Source organism: Thalassophryne amazonica, chromosome 21 (assembly GCF_902500255.1).
Source record: "Thalassophryne amazonica chromosome 21, fThaAma1.1, whole genome shotgun sequence".
Classification (NCBI taxonomy): Eukaryota; Metazoa; Chordata; class Actinopteri; order Batrachoidiformes; family Batrachoididae; genus Thalassophryne; species Thalassophryne amazonica.
Genome location: NC_047123.1, coordinates 40,227,768 through 40,242,947, shown reverse-complemented (window position 1 = coordinate 40,242,947; position 15,180 = coordinate 40,227,768). Strand labels below are relative to the sequence as shown.

Sequence of the window (15,180 nt, the reverse complement as noted above, 5' to 3'; positions counted from 1 at the left end):
TGCCTTAAACAAGTGTAGCTTCTCAGACCATAACCAAACCCAGTCTTGGTTAGTGAATCTGGACTGTGGACTGGAGACTGTGTGCTGACCCTCTTACCTTCTCCTTGTAGGTGCCCTGTTCCTTTTCTTTTCTGATCCTTTCTTCTTTTTCTGCAAACATTAAGACAAAGCCTCAGTGACTGATGCTTCTGTCAGTCAATTCCTGGACCACTGTGATGGTCTGACCTTCATGTTCTTTCAGATATTCTTCATTCTGTTTCATCCAGAGCTCGGTCTTCTCCTGGACTTCCTTCTCACTGAGGATGTACTGCAGCAGAGCAGAAGGATGATATCATCATCACCGTCATCATCAAGTTCAGCCTGGGATCAGACTTGATCTATTCTGGACTAACCCTGTCAATCTCCTGGTCATCAATCCCATCTAGGTCCAGCTCTCCACTTTGCCCCTGCTCATCTACAAAGACCACAGCAGACATTTTGCCGTCCAGATAACATCTCCATGATGTCAACACAGATGGTGTCCATGATAATGTCACCAAATCTGCGATGATGTCATGGAAAAATTTGTGTTCCTACCATCATGTTCTCCACCTGTTGATGGTTCCTTGAACAGGTGCTGGAGGCTGAGGCCAGCAGCACTGGGAAGCTTCCCTAGAATAGAAGCGAGGGGGGCATGACGCTGCAATCTTTCCACCCTGGTTGGGTCCATGTCCTGCACACTGCTGACATCTGGCCCACTGGTCTTTCCCTCCCCCTCCTGTATCACCTGACAGATGAAGTCCTGAGCTAAATGCGCTGTAGCTGCCTGGAACGCTGTGTCTTCAGCATTATCAGTATCAGAGGTGGAAGTCAGGACCTCCTCCTCCTGAAGATCTGAAAAGTAGGTTAAAGGTTACCAGAGTCAACATCTGACTGTTGATGATTCATGCTGGAAGGATCCGTACAAACCCAGTTCTTTGGCGTAGGATGCATAGATCCCTCTCCGTTTGGGTTGACTGTTTTCTAGCTGGGTCTCAATCTCATCTTTATAGCAGCTGATCTCTCCTGATGGACAAGTAGGAAAAGGTTGTTCTTTGAAAGTCAAATCTAACTTTATAGTTTTGCTTTTCAGCCTTTTAATTTATTCTAGATGGTTCCTGTTTTTATGTACTAAGTGATTCCCCTAGTTCTCCTGTTTGTGGTGCGTCCTTTGGCATGTCCTAAATGGTTCCTAACATCCTTGGCGGTTACCAAACTAATTCCTTATGAGGTGACCCAAATTATTTCCACTCAGGGCCTCCTCACTATAGACTGACCTTCAACTTCATCCAGCTTCCTGGCCAGTTCCTGCTCCAGCTTCAGTGGGAGGGGACAGAAAGAAAGAAAGAAAATGATTGGCCATCCACTGGAAAGTAACACACAGAGATGAGCAAGCTACCTGTTGGAATTTAGCCTTGTGCTGTCCAGCAGTGAAGGAGGGCGGGTCACATTCCTGTTCTAGATCCACTCGCATGAACTCATCAATGGTCAATAGACTGGTGGGTGTGTCCTCAAACTCGGTTAATCTGTGAAGACAGGGTGGTAGTATATATTGTGGTCTCCCACTGTAATACTGTGATCATCTAATGTTCTAATTGTCTGAAGATTATTCATTGCAATTTAATGTAATCTATGATAATCTAATGTTCTCACTAATTGAAGATTATTCATTGTAATTTCATGTAATATATTGTTTTGTGTCCTTGTCCCTGCACACAGGCCTTGTCCCTGTCCTTGTTAGTGTCCTGTCCCCTGTCGGTCTTTTCGGTTTGCCATTGTCTTTTGTCATTGTCGTCTGTCTGTCCTGTTATTGGTAATCAGTGTGTTCACTCCCCTTTCTTTGTCTGTCATCCGTGTGTGTCCAACTTGTGGTTTGTCCTTCTGTCTATGTCTGTGGTCAATCTCTCCATCACCTTTGATCTGTTCTCTGTGTTTTGTCATCTTGATTTCCCCTGTCCCTTGTTCACCTGTTTATCGAGTTATGTTTTTCCTGTTTCGCACCCCGTTCCCCTTTGAGCTTCATGTTAGTCTTTTGCTTGTGTTCTCTTCTGTAGTCACCTTGTGTTCATTTAGTTGTCACACGTGTCTTTTGTTCTGGCTTCCTCTAATTCACACACCCATCGTTCATTAGTTTGTTTTGTATTTAAGTCCTCACCTGTTCCCTGTTTAGTTGCCGGTTTATTCTCTTGGTCTTATTTTCGCGTTACGTGCAAGTATTTTGATTGTCTCAGCTATTTTCTTTTATCATCATGTCCTGTTTGATCAGTGTTAGTTCTTTTGTGTGTTTTCACCATTTTGTGATGCCTCTGTGTTGGGCTTTATTGTTGTGCTCATTTTTGCCTCACATTACTTGTTGGACTGTTTGCACTTATTTTGGACAATAAATCACCTGGGTTTTGACATACCTCGTGTTTGACCGCTGTCTGCATTTTTGGGTTCTCTCCTACTGCTAACCATAACAATCTATGATCATCTGGTTATTTTTACAGTCTGACATAATCCGTGACATTCATGTGATCTCAGTTCTGTTCACCTCTTCCTGAGTGTCGCCTGACAAACCTTCACCACACTGATCACATCCTTCACTGTGCGACGGAATTTATACATGCGGGCTGCAACCAGGAGTGCTGAGGGGAGAGAAGAGGAAAGTAAAGGAGAGCAGGAGTCTGGAGTAAGGGATGTTGTTACTGTGGTAACGGCAGGTGGGCGTGGTCGCACCTGCTCCACAGAGTCCAGAAGGGCGTCGGCCTGTGTGCATCCAGTCCCGCTTCATCCTCTGGACCAGACGAAGAGCCGTCATGGACACCTCGTGAGTCTTCTCCCCAAACTCCAACATGTGAGCAAACCTTGGGATGTAGAGGCATGGATCTGAGGAGGACAAACCCTGTTTTTTTAACTGCACCCAACTGCTGCATCAGAGAAAATGCATTTACATAATACAACAAAATTTTGTTCCATTATGATCCTATAAAGGAATAAATATAGCTAGAGGAAAAAAAAAATGGAGTGCAGCCTTCTTTTAAAAAGCGACTAATCCCGCCCCCTAGTGGGCGCTCTGCACACGGCAACAGCAGGATCTAAGATGGCGGCCGGTCGTGCGACGGTACCGGTTCGAGCAGGTTCGGCAAAGACGTCTGTCAGGTAAGTGTGCGCGTGCGTGTAGGAGGCGAACTGCAGTCTGTTTGTGCACATGGACGCGCTTTGTAAAGGGGTGCGTGGGACGATCCAGGTCGGTCGTTCAGCACCGAACCGAAACCAGGACATCAGCGCGATGACGTCACACATTACAGATCAAATCGGTTTTATTTAGTCAAAGTAATTTTGTGTTTAACAAAAACAATAAATGTGTCTGTTCGTGTGGGTCAGGGGTCAATGGGTCAGAGGTCATCGCTGATCAGCAGAGGTCAGGGTTGACGCCATTAAAGGGCTGCTTCTATTATTTAAATAAACATGAAGTAAGAAAAACATAAAAAATGCAATCAGAGGTCCAGATGTTTATTAAACTGCATCAGCTGACTGATGATGTGTCTGAGGTTCTGGTTCCAGTCTATGGGGAGTTTGGGTTCATGTCCTGAAGGTTGACTTTTTGTTTTGCTAACAGGAAGCAGTCTGATGACCTCACAGCATGATCCTGCTCATTCGGTGACATGGAGAAGTGGAACAACATGGCGGCAGAACTTTTGTCCACCCGTGTCGGCAGTGATGAGCCGGTGGTGACGGCCAACATGGTGCGAAAGAAGCGCCTGATCCAGCTGAGTGAGCCAGATCTGGTTATCAGAAATGATGGCGATGAGGCACAGCAGACCGTCAACAACGACAGTGAAGAAAGTGTCAGGTGGCCGGTGATGCACCCGACGCTCAGAGAGAGGTGGTACCATTTAGTCGCCACACAGGAAGTACATTTGAAACATGTTCTAATGCGAAAATATAGAAAATTCATCTTTTAAATATAACTATGTCAAAATATAACTTTTTAAAGTAAATGGTAAATGGACTGCATTTATATAGCGCTTTTCCATCTGCATCAGACGCTCAAAGTGCTTTACAATTATGCCTCACATTCACCCCGATGTCAGGGTGCTGCCATACAAGGCGCTCGCTACACACCGGGAGCAATAGGGGATTAAAAACCTTGCCCAAGGGCCCTTAGTGATTTTCCAGTCAGGCGGGGATTTGAACCGAGGATCTTCTGGTCTCAAGCCCAACACCTTAACCACTAGACCGTCACCTCCCCCAAAGGGGAAAATCACTTTTGTTTCTTGGGCATCTGTTGGCTGTAGTAGAAGTATTAGTAGTGGCAACAGTAGTATTAGTTGTACTGAAATGTAAAAGTACCATATTGGCCAAAAATAAGACTTTTTTCCATATCTTGAAAACATGGGGGGATCTCATAGTCACAGAGGAGACTTTTACATGTACATCCACAACAGTAGGTGGTGCCAAACAGATGGGACATTAATGAATAACAAGTTAACTCACCATTACTTAGGCACATTCTCCCAACAGGCTTTGCAGTTCCTGTGCTAGATACTTACATTCCTGTCCACTGTGGTGCCTATTTCCACAAAGTTCCTCCCGCCATTCTATTTCAGTAATGGAGCCACATTATTTTTCACTGCCCAAACTGCATCAGGAAAGCAGCAGATTCTGAGCCACGATCACATCATGCTTCCAACTCACACCAGGAAAACTTGGAGCGGCATTTCCTCTGTGTTCTGCAGCCAGCCAGTGAGCAGGAAGTGGCATTTCTGACCATCCACAGATTTAATGTCCACAGCACATGAATCCCTGAGGACTTTTTGGGAGCACATTGTTGATCTTCAGTGATTACAGAGGTGGTGAGCTGGTGACAGATTCCTGCACCACGTCACTGTTATATGCTCACCATCTTTCAGGGAGCTTCTGTTGGCATTATGTTGTTCCTAAAATAAAGGGAAGTATTTTTCCAAAAACGTCTTTAAAAATAGGCATCTTATAAACGGGCACATCTTACATTCAGGCCAATACACTGATTTATTATCCATGTAAGTTCTGAAATAAACATAACAAATGTGTTGTTTTTGTAGAAATGCTCTTATGTTCAATAACGAGCAGATGGCTGATGTTCACTTCATCGTTGGTCCGCCAGGAAACACACACAGTGTTCCCGCTCACAAGGTAAACCATGTACTGACCTGAACAGACCTGTACCGACCTCGACTGACCTGAACAGACCTGTACATGGACCCAAATGGGCCTGTACATGGACCTGGATGGACCGGTGTTGCCGACCGAACAGTCCCCCTAAAAATCAGCCCCCCGATGACGTGGTTTATGACGCAGTTCATGGATTATCACCTCGTTTCTGCTTCAAACTGCCTCCAGTCATCATCCATCTCAGTGACCGATATCTAAAGCTTTTGAACAACAATCATTTCCACATAAATTCAGCATCATTTCATCATAAAAGGCAGCAGAAGCGATCAGAGCAACGCGACTACACGAGCTGCTAGCTGATGCGTTCACTGCGCGTCAGACGTTTCAAAGCGTCACAGAATTTTGCCTCGTTTCTGCTTCAAACTGACTTTAGAATGATTTAAGAGGTTTTACCTTTATCATCTGATGGTTAATAATCCCATTAATCCATTTGATTGCTTTGGATGAAGAGACTCCGTCCCAGATGTGCTGCTGTGGTCCGAAAGGACGCATGTGCAGATGCAAAAGGTGGACTGATTTTTTTTTAGGGGAGGACCGTTCGGTCTGCAACACCAGTACTCGTAAGTCCCAACATGTGCTGGCATTAAAGATGAAATCCAGACCTGGATTCCAAAGAACCTGCAGTCAGACTGTGTTTCTCTGTTGGAACTCTGGTAATGTGTCTGGCTTTACGTTGATTCTGGGTTCTTTATTTGTGTCCAGTATGTGCTGGCGGTGGGCAGCTCCGTGTTCAGTGCCATGTTCTATGGAGACCTGGCTGAGGGACAATCTCAGGTCCACATCCCTGATGTGGAGCCAAGTGCTTTCCTGGTCCTGTTAAAGTGAGTTAGTGTTTGTTCCATATGATAAGCTGGGATATGAGGTTTTTGTAGATCTGCACAGAAAATAAAATATTCCATTTTTGATGGAATCTTTGATACAATGAAGGACCCCAAGCTATGCATGCACTTAATATTTTTGTTTAATATCACATTATTTGCATATTTTTCAAATTCTGTTAAAAATATTGAATCCAGTGAAATGAATGGCTTCAGGAACTGACAGTCTGGACATCGGGACTCTGCATTCCACGGATCAGGTGCTGCAACTTTAAAACTATCCACCCCTCACTCTAACAGATTTTCACATTTTTTTTAATGAAGTACTCACTTCCTCTAACATACAAATGCGCAGTTGTTTTCCTGGAAGACACACACTTTTTTGTTAAACAGCCAGCCAGATTCAACCTGTCATCTTTATATATATATTTATATAATGACTGAGTGGATTCTTGTCATTTGATTGGTGCTGTGTATGTCACATGGCATGGATTAATTCATCCCATTTGTGTTGCATTGCTTTCAGAGTGCAAATTTGGTTCCATACATTTGGTACCATTGCACTCACGTGCGCACGCAAGCGTCCAAGTCCTCGTGCACACGCAAACATGGGATCACGCATGCATGTGCGCATGTGTACTCGTGCATGCGAGCATACTCGTGCACATCATGCACGCACATGCTCGTGCACGCCCATGCATGTGCGCATGCACACACAAAACCAATCCACTGTGCTGCCTGGAGGTTGTTAGCAGGAAGAAAACAAAAGCTGGACTCGTTTCTGACGTGATTTTTTTTTTTTTCGTTGCACTGAGGACGTATACAGTCTTATTTTTGTTCAAGCATGCACAAGCATGTGTGCACGCGGGGGACACAACTCTCCTGAGACATAATTTGAGCTAACTGACACACACACACACACACACACACAAAACAAATCCACTGTGCTGTCTGTTACCAGGAAGAGAAAGAAAACCTGGACTCATTTCTGACGTGACTTTTTCTTTGTTGCTGCACTGAGGAGGTACACGGCTGGACCGAGCCAGTTGCATGTGCGCGTGCAGGACAGCGACATGGTGACTTCATTGAGTTAACTAAGGCTGCTACACACACAAAATCCACTCCCCTGTAAGCCATCTGGATGCATGACGAGCTGTTTACATAAAACACTGATGTGATTTTTGGCTGGACTGAGGAACTACACAGTCTTTTTTTTTTGTTGTTGTTTTTTTTAATGGAAGTCTGAAGTCAGTAAACAGCATCACTGGACTACACGTCACAGTGGAACACCAAAATGTAAGTACCTTTTCTGTTGTTTATAAATTAATAAAATATCAAATGACAATGATCTATTTTAGCCGTTATATAAAACAAATAATGAATGTTTTTAACATTCTTTCAAGGGTACGAATATTTAATTCAGTGAAAGGATTCACCTCATGAAATATTCGTACCATTGAACTCATAAACATTCATTATTTGTAATATATATATATATATATTAGTCTTTTAAACTTGTTTTATGTCAAACATGACACTTGATGCAGGGGTGAAATTAAGGCGCTGCACTCCGGCTGTAGAGGACTGTATCTGCTGGGCTGCAGCTTAGTTTCACCTTTGCAAACAGGCATTGTCCAATCAAATTTCTTCTACAACCCCTGGCAATAATTATGGAATCACCGGCCTCGGAGGATGTTCATTCAGTTGTTTAATTTTGTAGAAAAAAAGCAGATCACAGACATGACACAAAACTAAAGTCATTTCAAATGGCAACTTTCTGGCTTTAAGAAACACTATAAGAAATCAGGAAAAATAATTGAGGCAGTCAGTAACGGTTACTTTTTTAGACCAAGCAGAGGGAAAAAAAATACGGAATCACTCAATTCTGAGGAATAAATTATGGAATCACCCTGTAAATTTTCATCCCCAAAACTAACACCTGCATCAAATCAGATCTGCTCGTTAGTCTGCATCTAAAAAGGAGTGATCACACCTTGGAGAGCTGTTGCACCAAGTGGACTGACATGAATCATGGCTCCAACACGAGAGATGTCAATTGAAACAAAGGAGAGGATTATCAAACTCTTAAAAGAGGGTAAATCATCACGCAATGTTGCAAAAGATGTTGGTTGTTCACAGTCAGCTGTGTCTAAACTCTGGACCAAATACAAACAACATGGGAAGGTTGTTAAAGGCAAACATATTGGTAGACCAAGGAAGACATCAAAGCGTCAAGACAGAAAACTTAAAGCAATATGTCTCAAAAATCGAAAATGCACAACAAAACAAATGAGGAACGAATGGGAGGAAACGAGTCAACGTCTGTGACCGAACTGTAAGAAACCGCCTAAAGGAAATGGGATTTACATACAGAAAAGCTAAACGAAAGCCATCATTAACACCTAAACAGAAAAAAACAAGGTTACAATGGGCTAAGGAAAAGGAATTGTGGACTGTGGATGACTGGATGAAAGTCATATTCAGTGATGAATCTTGAATCTGCATTGGGCAAGGTGATGATGCTGGAACTTTTGTTTGGTGCCGTTCCAATGAGATTTATAAAGATGACTGCCTGAAGAGAACATGTAAATTTCCACAGTCGATGATGATATGGGGCTGCATGTCAGGTAAAGGCACTGGGGAGATGGCTGTCATTACATCATCAATAAATGCACAAGTTTACGTTGATATTTTGGACACTTTTCTTATCCCATCAATTGAAAGGATGTTTGGGGATGATGAAATCATTTTTCAAGATGATAATGCATCTTGCCATAGAGCAAAAACTGTGAAAACATTCCTTGCAAAAAGACACATAGGGTCAATGTCATGGCCTGCAAATAGTCCGGATCTTAATCCAATTGAAAATCTTTGGTGGAAGTTGAAGAAAATGGTCCATGACAAGGCTCCAACCTGCAAAGCTGATCTGGCAACAGCAATCAGAGAAAGTTGGAGCCAGATTGATGAAGAGTACTGTTTGTCACTCATTAAGTCCATGCCTCAGAGACTGCAAGCTGTTAGAAAAGCCAGAGGTGGTGCAACAAAATACTAGTGATGTGTTAGAGCGTTCTTTTGTTTTTCATGATTCCATAATTTATTCCACAGAATTGAGTGAGTCCATATTTTTTTCCCTCTGCTTGGTCTAAAGAAGTAACCATTACTGAATGCCACATTTTTTTTCCCTGATTTCTTATAGTGTTTCTTAAAGCCAGAAAGTTGCCATTTGAAATGACTTTAGTTTTGTGTCATGTCTGTGATCTGCTTTTTTCTACAAAATTAAACAACTGAATGAACATCCTCCGAGGCCGGTGATTCCATCATTTTTGCCAGGGGTTGTACTTTTATATTGTAGGAACAAAGATGGTTAAGGGAAATGGATCGGAGCAAAAGTGAAAGTCACCAGAAATGTAAATAACGAAGTACAGATATGTCAAAATTCGAGTGAAGTACAGTAACTAAGTATTTCTACTGTGTTACATTACAACACTGCGTTTAGGACTCCATCTTACACCTGACACAATGCTGTGTGTCACTGCAAGTGTCCAGCCGACACAGTTGTCAATTTTTATCCCTACACCCACGTCCTGGAAGTAACAACATCACTGGAGGAATGTTGATCTAAAAGTGAGGTGTGGTTGGACATAGACAGCACAACGATACTGTGTGTATCTCAAACTGTACAAAGAGTACAACTGTCTTATGCGCTGTTCGTAAGCAGCTTCACAGTGCACATACAGTCTGCCTGCACATATTCTCACCAGTCACATGCAACGCTGCAATAATAATGTGGCCACTGAAGGCAGCGGGGATCACACTATGAAGAGAAGCTGCACAAGTTGTGTGAAATATTTGACAGAGTTAAAAACATCTATTAAATTAAACGAGTCGACAGTGACAACAAAAACAAACCTTACTGTAATGCTGCATCATCTCAGGGAGCCTTGGTTGCTGTGTGCTCTGACAGGTCAGGTCTGACAGCAGGTCGATCCACCACACCACTGAACCACCTTGGACCAGAAGTCCTAGATGGCAACCACCCGGGACCTGTGGTCCACCCCACCTCTATCTGCTGTAGCCAGGTTGAAATGTGGCTATGTCCTTCTCCTGTCTTTGGAGTCCTCAGCACTGAGACAACAGTGTGCTGGATCATGTCCAGAGAAACACACCACGTGGAAAAAAATGTGGTAGCTGATGTTCCCTTACAGTGTCAGTGATCCTCCTCATCTGAGTCTCACTATGTAAACATTCACTGGACACAGAGTCATTCCAGCAGGACCCAAAAATCCTCCACAGAGAGACCTGGGACAAAAGACATCCAGTCCTCACCTAAGGTCACTGGTCAGAATCCAAGTCTCAGGCAGCACCAGGAAATGAAAGACTTGGACCTTCATTCTCCGGCAGAGATATCAGCATCACCAAACGCCTCCTACCTTTGACCTTGTGACTCCATGAGATCTTCCCAGGAATCTCTAGATCACAAAGGCCGAGGACCCAGAGACATGAATGTCATTGCTGAGATCAGTGAACATCTCTACAAGTTCAACAGTTTGACCACAGAGACACTTCTGATGACTGGATCTTAGTCTGGATCCCAGACAATTACAAACCTGTGGCCTCATGTACAGTGGGGCCAAAAAGTATTTAGTCAGCCCCTGATTGTGCAAGTTCTCCTACTTAGAAAGATGAGAGAGATCTGCAATTTTTATCATAGGTACACTTCAACTATAAGAGACAAAATGAGAAAAAAAAAAAATCCAGGAAATCACATTGTAGGATTTTTAAAGAATTAATTTGTAAATTATGGTGGAAAGTAAGTATTTGGTCACCCACAAACAAGCAAGATTTCTGGCTCTCACAGACCTGTAACTTCTTCTTTAAGAAGCTCTTCTGTCCTCCAGCTGTTACCTGTATTAATGGCACCTGTTGGAACTCGTTATCTGTATAAAAGACACCTGTCCACAGCCTCAAACAATCAGACTCCAACTCAACCATGGCCAAGACCAAAGAGCTGTCGGAGGACACCAGAAAGATAATTGTAGATGTGCATCAGGCTGGGAAGAGTGAATCTACAATAGTCAAGCAGGTTGTTATGAATAAATCAACTGTGGGAGCAATTGTAAGAAAATGGAAGACATACAAGACCATTGATAATCTCCCTCGATCTGGAGCTCCACGCAAGATCTCATCCTGTGGGGTCAAAATGATCATGAGAACGGTGAACAAAAATCCCAGAACTACACGGAGGGACCTGATGAATGACCTGCAGAGAGCTGGAACCAAAGTAACAAAGGCTACACACGATGCAGAGAGGGACTCAAATCCTGCAGTGCCAGGCTTGTCCCCCTGCTTAAGCCAGTACGTGTCCAGGCCCGTCTGAACTTTGCCAGAGAGCATATGGATGATCCAGAAGAGGACTGGGAGAATATCATGTGGTAAGATGAAACCAAAATAGAACATTCTGGTAAAAACTCAACTCGTCGTGTTTGGAGGAAGAAGAATGCTGAGTTGCATCCCACGAACACCATATCTACTTTGAAGCATGGGGGTGGAAACATCAGGCTTTGGGGCTGTTTTTATGCAAAGGGTACAGGACGACTGATCTGTGTTAAGGGAAGAATAAACGGGGCCATGTATCGTGAGATTTTAAGCCAAAACCTCCTTCCCTCAGTGAGAGCTTTGAAGATGCAACATGGCTGGGTCTTCCAGCATGACAATGATCCCAAACAACATGTTGCTCAGGCAAGCATTTCAAGGTCCTGGAGTGGCCAAGCCAGTCTCCAGACCTCAACCCCATAGAAAATTTGTGGAGGGAGTTGAAAGTCCATGTTGCCCAGCAACAGCCCCAAAACATCACTGCTCTAGAGGAGATCTGCATGGAGGAATGAGCCAAAATACCAGCTACAGTGTGTGCAAACCTGGTGAAGATTTACAGGAAACATCTGACCTCTGTCATTACCAACAAAGATTATGTTACAAAGTATTGAGTTTAACTTTGGTTATTGACCAAATACTTATTTTCCACCATAATTTACAAATTCTTTAAAAATCCTACAATGTGATTTCCTGGATTTTTTTTCTCATTTTGTCTCTCATAGTTGAAGTGTACCTATGTTGAAAACTACAGACCTCTCTCATCTTTCTAAGTAGGAGAACTTGCACAATCGGGGACTGACTAAATACTTTTTTACCCCACTGTACAAAAATGCATATGCACAAAAACGTGGCCTACGTCCGTCTCCATGCCAACTTTCAGATGTATCAAAAGTGAGATGACCTTGGAAATGTGCGGTGCGTCACGCAAAAACCCTGGCTGGCGTACACACGCTTCTACTGCTGGCACTAACAGTGGCTGTGTTAGTGTTGTTAGAGGACCTTGCAAAATGGTGCAATCCGAGGTAAGCATGTATTCAGGGAACGTGAGGATTTACTTGCACATGACGATAATTGACTAATAAGCCGACTTTAATTACCAAGGCCACGGTTGCGCATGTTTTTATATCCACCCATATAATTGCAAACCCATGGGTGTGTTAATTGTTCATCAGTGTGTCTCTGATGTGCACATCACTCTGATGACTTCATGTTTTCACACTATTAATGGTTCTCAGCATCACCTCTACGTGTTAGCAAAGGAACAAAAGCTGTGGAAACGTGCGTATGCCAGCCAGGATTTGTGCATGACGCACCGCACATTTCCACGGTCATTACACTTTTGATACATCTGAACGTTGGCGTGGAGACAGACGTACGCCAGGTTTTTGTGCATACACACGCTTTGTACATGACGCCCCTGTTACTGTACAGATCAGTCAGTCGCAGAGTTTAAATAAAACATTATTTAAAATAGTATTTGTCTTTCATCTACCTCTACTTTGTTTAGAGTTGCTACAGGAGGTCCACAGTGGGATTTGACATGAGGTTTTTTTTTTTCTACCAGATGCCCATATTGACATGAGTCCAATTTTAGCTGGAGTAACAAACACCACCGCTGGTCTTCCTAAGAGGTCTCCCATCCATGTCCTAACCAGGACCCACTGTACTTAGCTTCTGAGACTTGACAGGATCAGGCATACTCACAGCAGATTGGCTGCAAACATTATTTCACAGATGAATCCTTTTAATTCTACAGTAATTTGGTGTTTTTAATGTGCAGTGATATTTCTAATGAGAAAATTTATCTGCAGCCTTTCACTGCAATTAATCACAACTAATGCACAAAAATGCAGCATGCAAGAATACACAGATGATTTTAAAAAATGTAATTTCGATGATGTAGAAATTTAGCTTCACTGACATTAAGGAGCATCATTTTAAAATGTTTTAAGTACAATGTTTTAAGTGATCGTGGATGTTGGTTTGAGTCAAAGTTGTAGGCAGTTGTTCGTTTCTTTTAGTATGCAGTGACAGAGAACTTGTCTTCTTCAGGTACATGTACAGCGATGAGATTGAGCTGGATGCAGACACTGTGCTCGCCACACTCTACGCTGCCAAGAAATATATCATTCCTGCTTTGGCCAAGGCCTGCGTCACCTTCCTGGAGACAAGCCTGGAAGCAAAGAAAGCCTGCGTCCTGCTCTCTCAGAGCTGCCTGTTTGAGGAGCCGGAGCTGATGCAGCGGTGCTGGGAGATGATCGATGCCCAGGCTGAGCTGGCTCTGTGCGCCGACGGCTTCTGCGAGATCAACATACAGACACTGGAGATCATTCTGCAGCGAGAAACTCTCAACACCCATGAGACCATTGTTTTTCAGGCGGCACTCTGCTGGGCAGCGGCTGAGTGTCGGCGACGGGGCTTAACTGTGACCCCCAGGAACCAACGGGTTGTGTTGGGAAAAGCTTTGTACCTGATCCGGATTCCTACCATGACCCTGCAGGAGTTTGCCGATGGGCCAGCACAGGCAGATGTCCTGACACTGAAGGAGACTCATGACATCTTCTTGTGGTTCACTGCCACCAACAAACCCAGACTGGAGTTTCCTCTGGACAAACGAGCTGGTCTGGCACCACAGAGGTGCCATCGTTTTCAGTCTTCAGCCTACCGCAGTAACCAGTGGCGCTACAGGGGGCGCTGTGACAGCATCCAGTTTGCCGTGGATCGGCGGATCTTCTTGGCTGGACTTGGACTGTACGGATCAAGTGGCGGGAAAGCTGAGTACAGCGTTAAGATTGAACTCAAGAGGCATGGAACTGTAATGGCCCAGAACCTCACAAAATTCCTCTCAGATGGCTCAAGCACCACCTTTGCTGTCTGGTTTGAACACCCAGTCCAGGTAGAACCCGACACCTTCTACACGATCAGTGCTGTCCTGGATGGAATTGAGCTGAGTTACTTTGGTCAAGAGGGGATGACGGAGGTGCAGTGTGGGAAAGTCACCTTCCAGTTCCAGTGTTCTTCTGACAGCACTAATGGGACTGGAGTCCAGGGGGGTCAGATCCCTGAGCTGGTCTTCTACTGTTGATCTGATCCAGAATGGCAGACATTAAGCTCTTTAATCTCAAACTGAAAACCAATATCTGCAATTTGGAATAATCAATAAAATATATAGAAAAGACAAATATCCTGATTCTTGAAAAGAAGTAAACCATCACTTCTCCAGCCTCTTGTGTTCAGATGAGTCAGGTGATTACTTCTCTGTGCCCACTTGGCAATTTGGCACAGTGCAGATGCTTAAATGCACAAGATCAAATCAAACATAATTGTACCTTCCATCACGTTTTGAGAAATGAATCAAACGTGGCTCCTTAGCGTTTGTTTCTCACCATGGTTCTGTACGGCGCTGTGCACAGACGGACATGCACGCCGTAAAGTGTTCAATGTGTTCTGTAGTTATGCTGCGACATGGTGCATTTATGATCCAGTAAGTTTTGTTGTGTTTGGAGAGATTTAATGAACTTCAAGAAAATGTTCCCTGAGCTGTCTGAAGCCATATAGAAACTTCTGTAAATGTATAAATGATTAAGAATGAAGAAATGATGAGAAAGAACACGGTAAACGTAAAAATAAGTTTAGTGTCATTAAAAATGTTTCTGCCGCACCCAGAACTGGTTTCTGCTGATGTAGTTCAATTCATAGAAACTAGAAAGAGTCAGCAAGGTGTTAAAATATCTCAGCTCTCACCCCCCCACCCTCCAACATCAGAACCTCCAGT

The 15,180-nt window shown here is 43.6% G+C and overlaps 2 protein-coding genes across 2 annotated transcripts in view; one reads left to right on the top strand and one right to left on the bottom strand.

Moving 5' to 3' along the window:
- The window catches only part of brf1b (BRF1 RNA polymerase III transcription initiation factor subunit b), a 33,195-nt gene that overhangs the window by 2,963 nt on the left and 15,052 nt on the right, over nucleotides 1-15,180 (bottom strand). Inside the window, exons 7-15 of the mRNA XM_034162108.1 lie at nucleotides 2,737-2,886; nucleotides 2,552-2,645; nucleotides 1,418-1,544; nucleotides 1,296-1,335; nucleotides 949-1,044; nucleotides 577-873; nucleotides 393-454; nucleotides 226-307; nucleotides 98-150 (exon numbers count right to left, since the gene is read on the bottom strand). Coding sequence (XP_034017999.1) covers nucleotides 98-150; nucleotides 226-307; nucleotides 393-454; nucleotides 577-873; nucleotides 949-1,044; nucleotides 1,296-1,335; nucleotides 1,418-1,544; nucleotides 2,552-2,645; nucleotides 2,737-2,886 — 1,001 coding nt within the window. The remainder of the gene's footprint in view (nucleotides 1-97; nucleotides 151-225; nucleotides 308-392; nucleotides 455-576; nucleotides 874-948; nucleotides 1,045-1,295; nucleotides 1,336-1,417; nucleotides 1,545-2,551; nucleotides 2,646-2,736; nucleotides 2,887-15,180) is intronic.
- Nucleotides 2,990-15,173, top strand: LOC117502969 (BTB/POZ domain-containing protein 6-B-like). The gene is made up of 5 exons (XM_034162109.1): nucleotides 2,990-3,159; nucleotides 3,620-3,886; nucleotides 5,085-5,175; nucleotides 5,917-6,035; nucleotides 13,458-15,173. Exons 2-5 carry the CDS (start codon nucleotides 3,666-3,668, stop codon nucleotides 14,488-14,490), a joined length of 1,464 nt encoding a protein of 487 aa, XP_034018000.1. The 5' UTR covers nucleotides 2,990-3,159; nucleotides 3,620-3,665; the 3' UTR covers nucleotides 14,491-15,173.

Coding starts and splice junctions, on each gene's coding strand:
- LOC117502969 (XM_034162109.1), top strand. CDS start 3,666: ATGGAGAAGTGGAACAACATGGCGGCAGAACTTTTGTCCACCCGTGTC. Junction 5,176..5,916: donor ACAGTGTTCCCGCTCACAAG/GTAAACCATGTA, acceptor ATTTGTGTCCAG/TATGTGCTGGCGGTGGGCAG. Junction 6,036..13,457: donor GCTTTCCTGGTCCTGTTAAA/GTGAGTTAGTGT, acceptor TGTCTTCTTCAG/GTACATGTACAGCGATGAGA.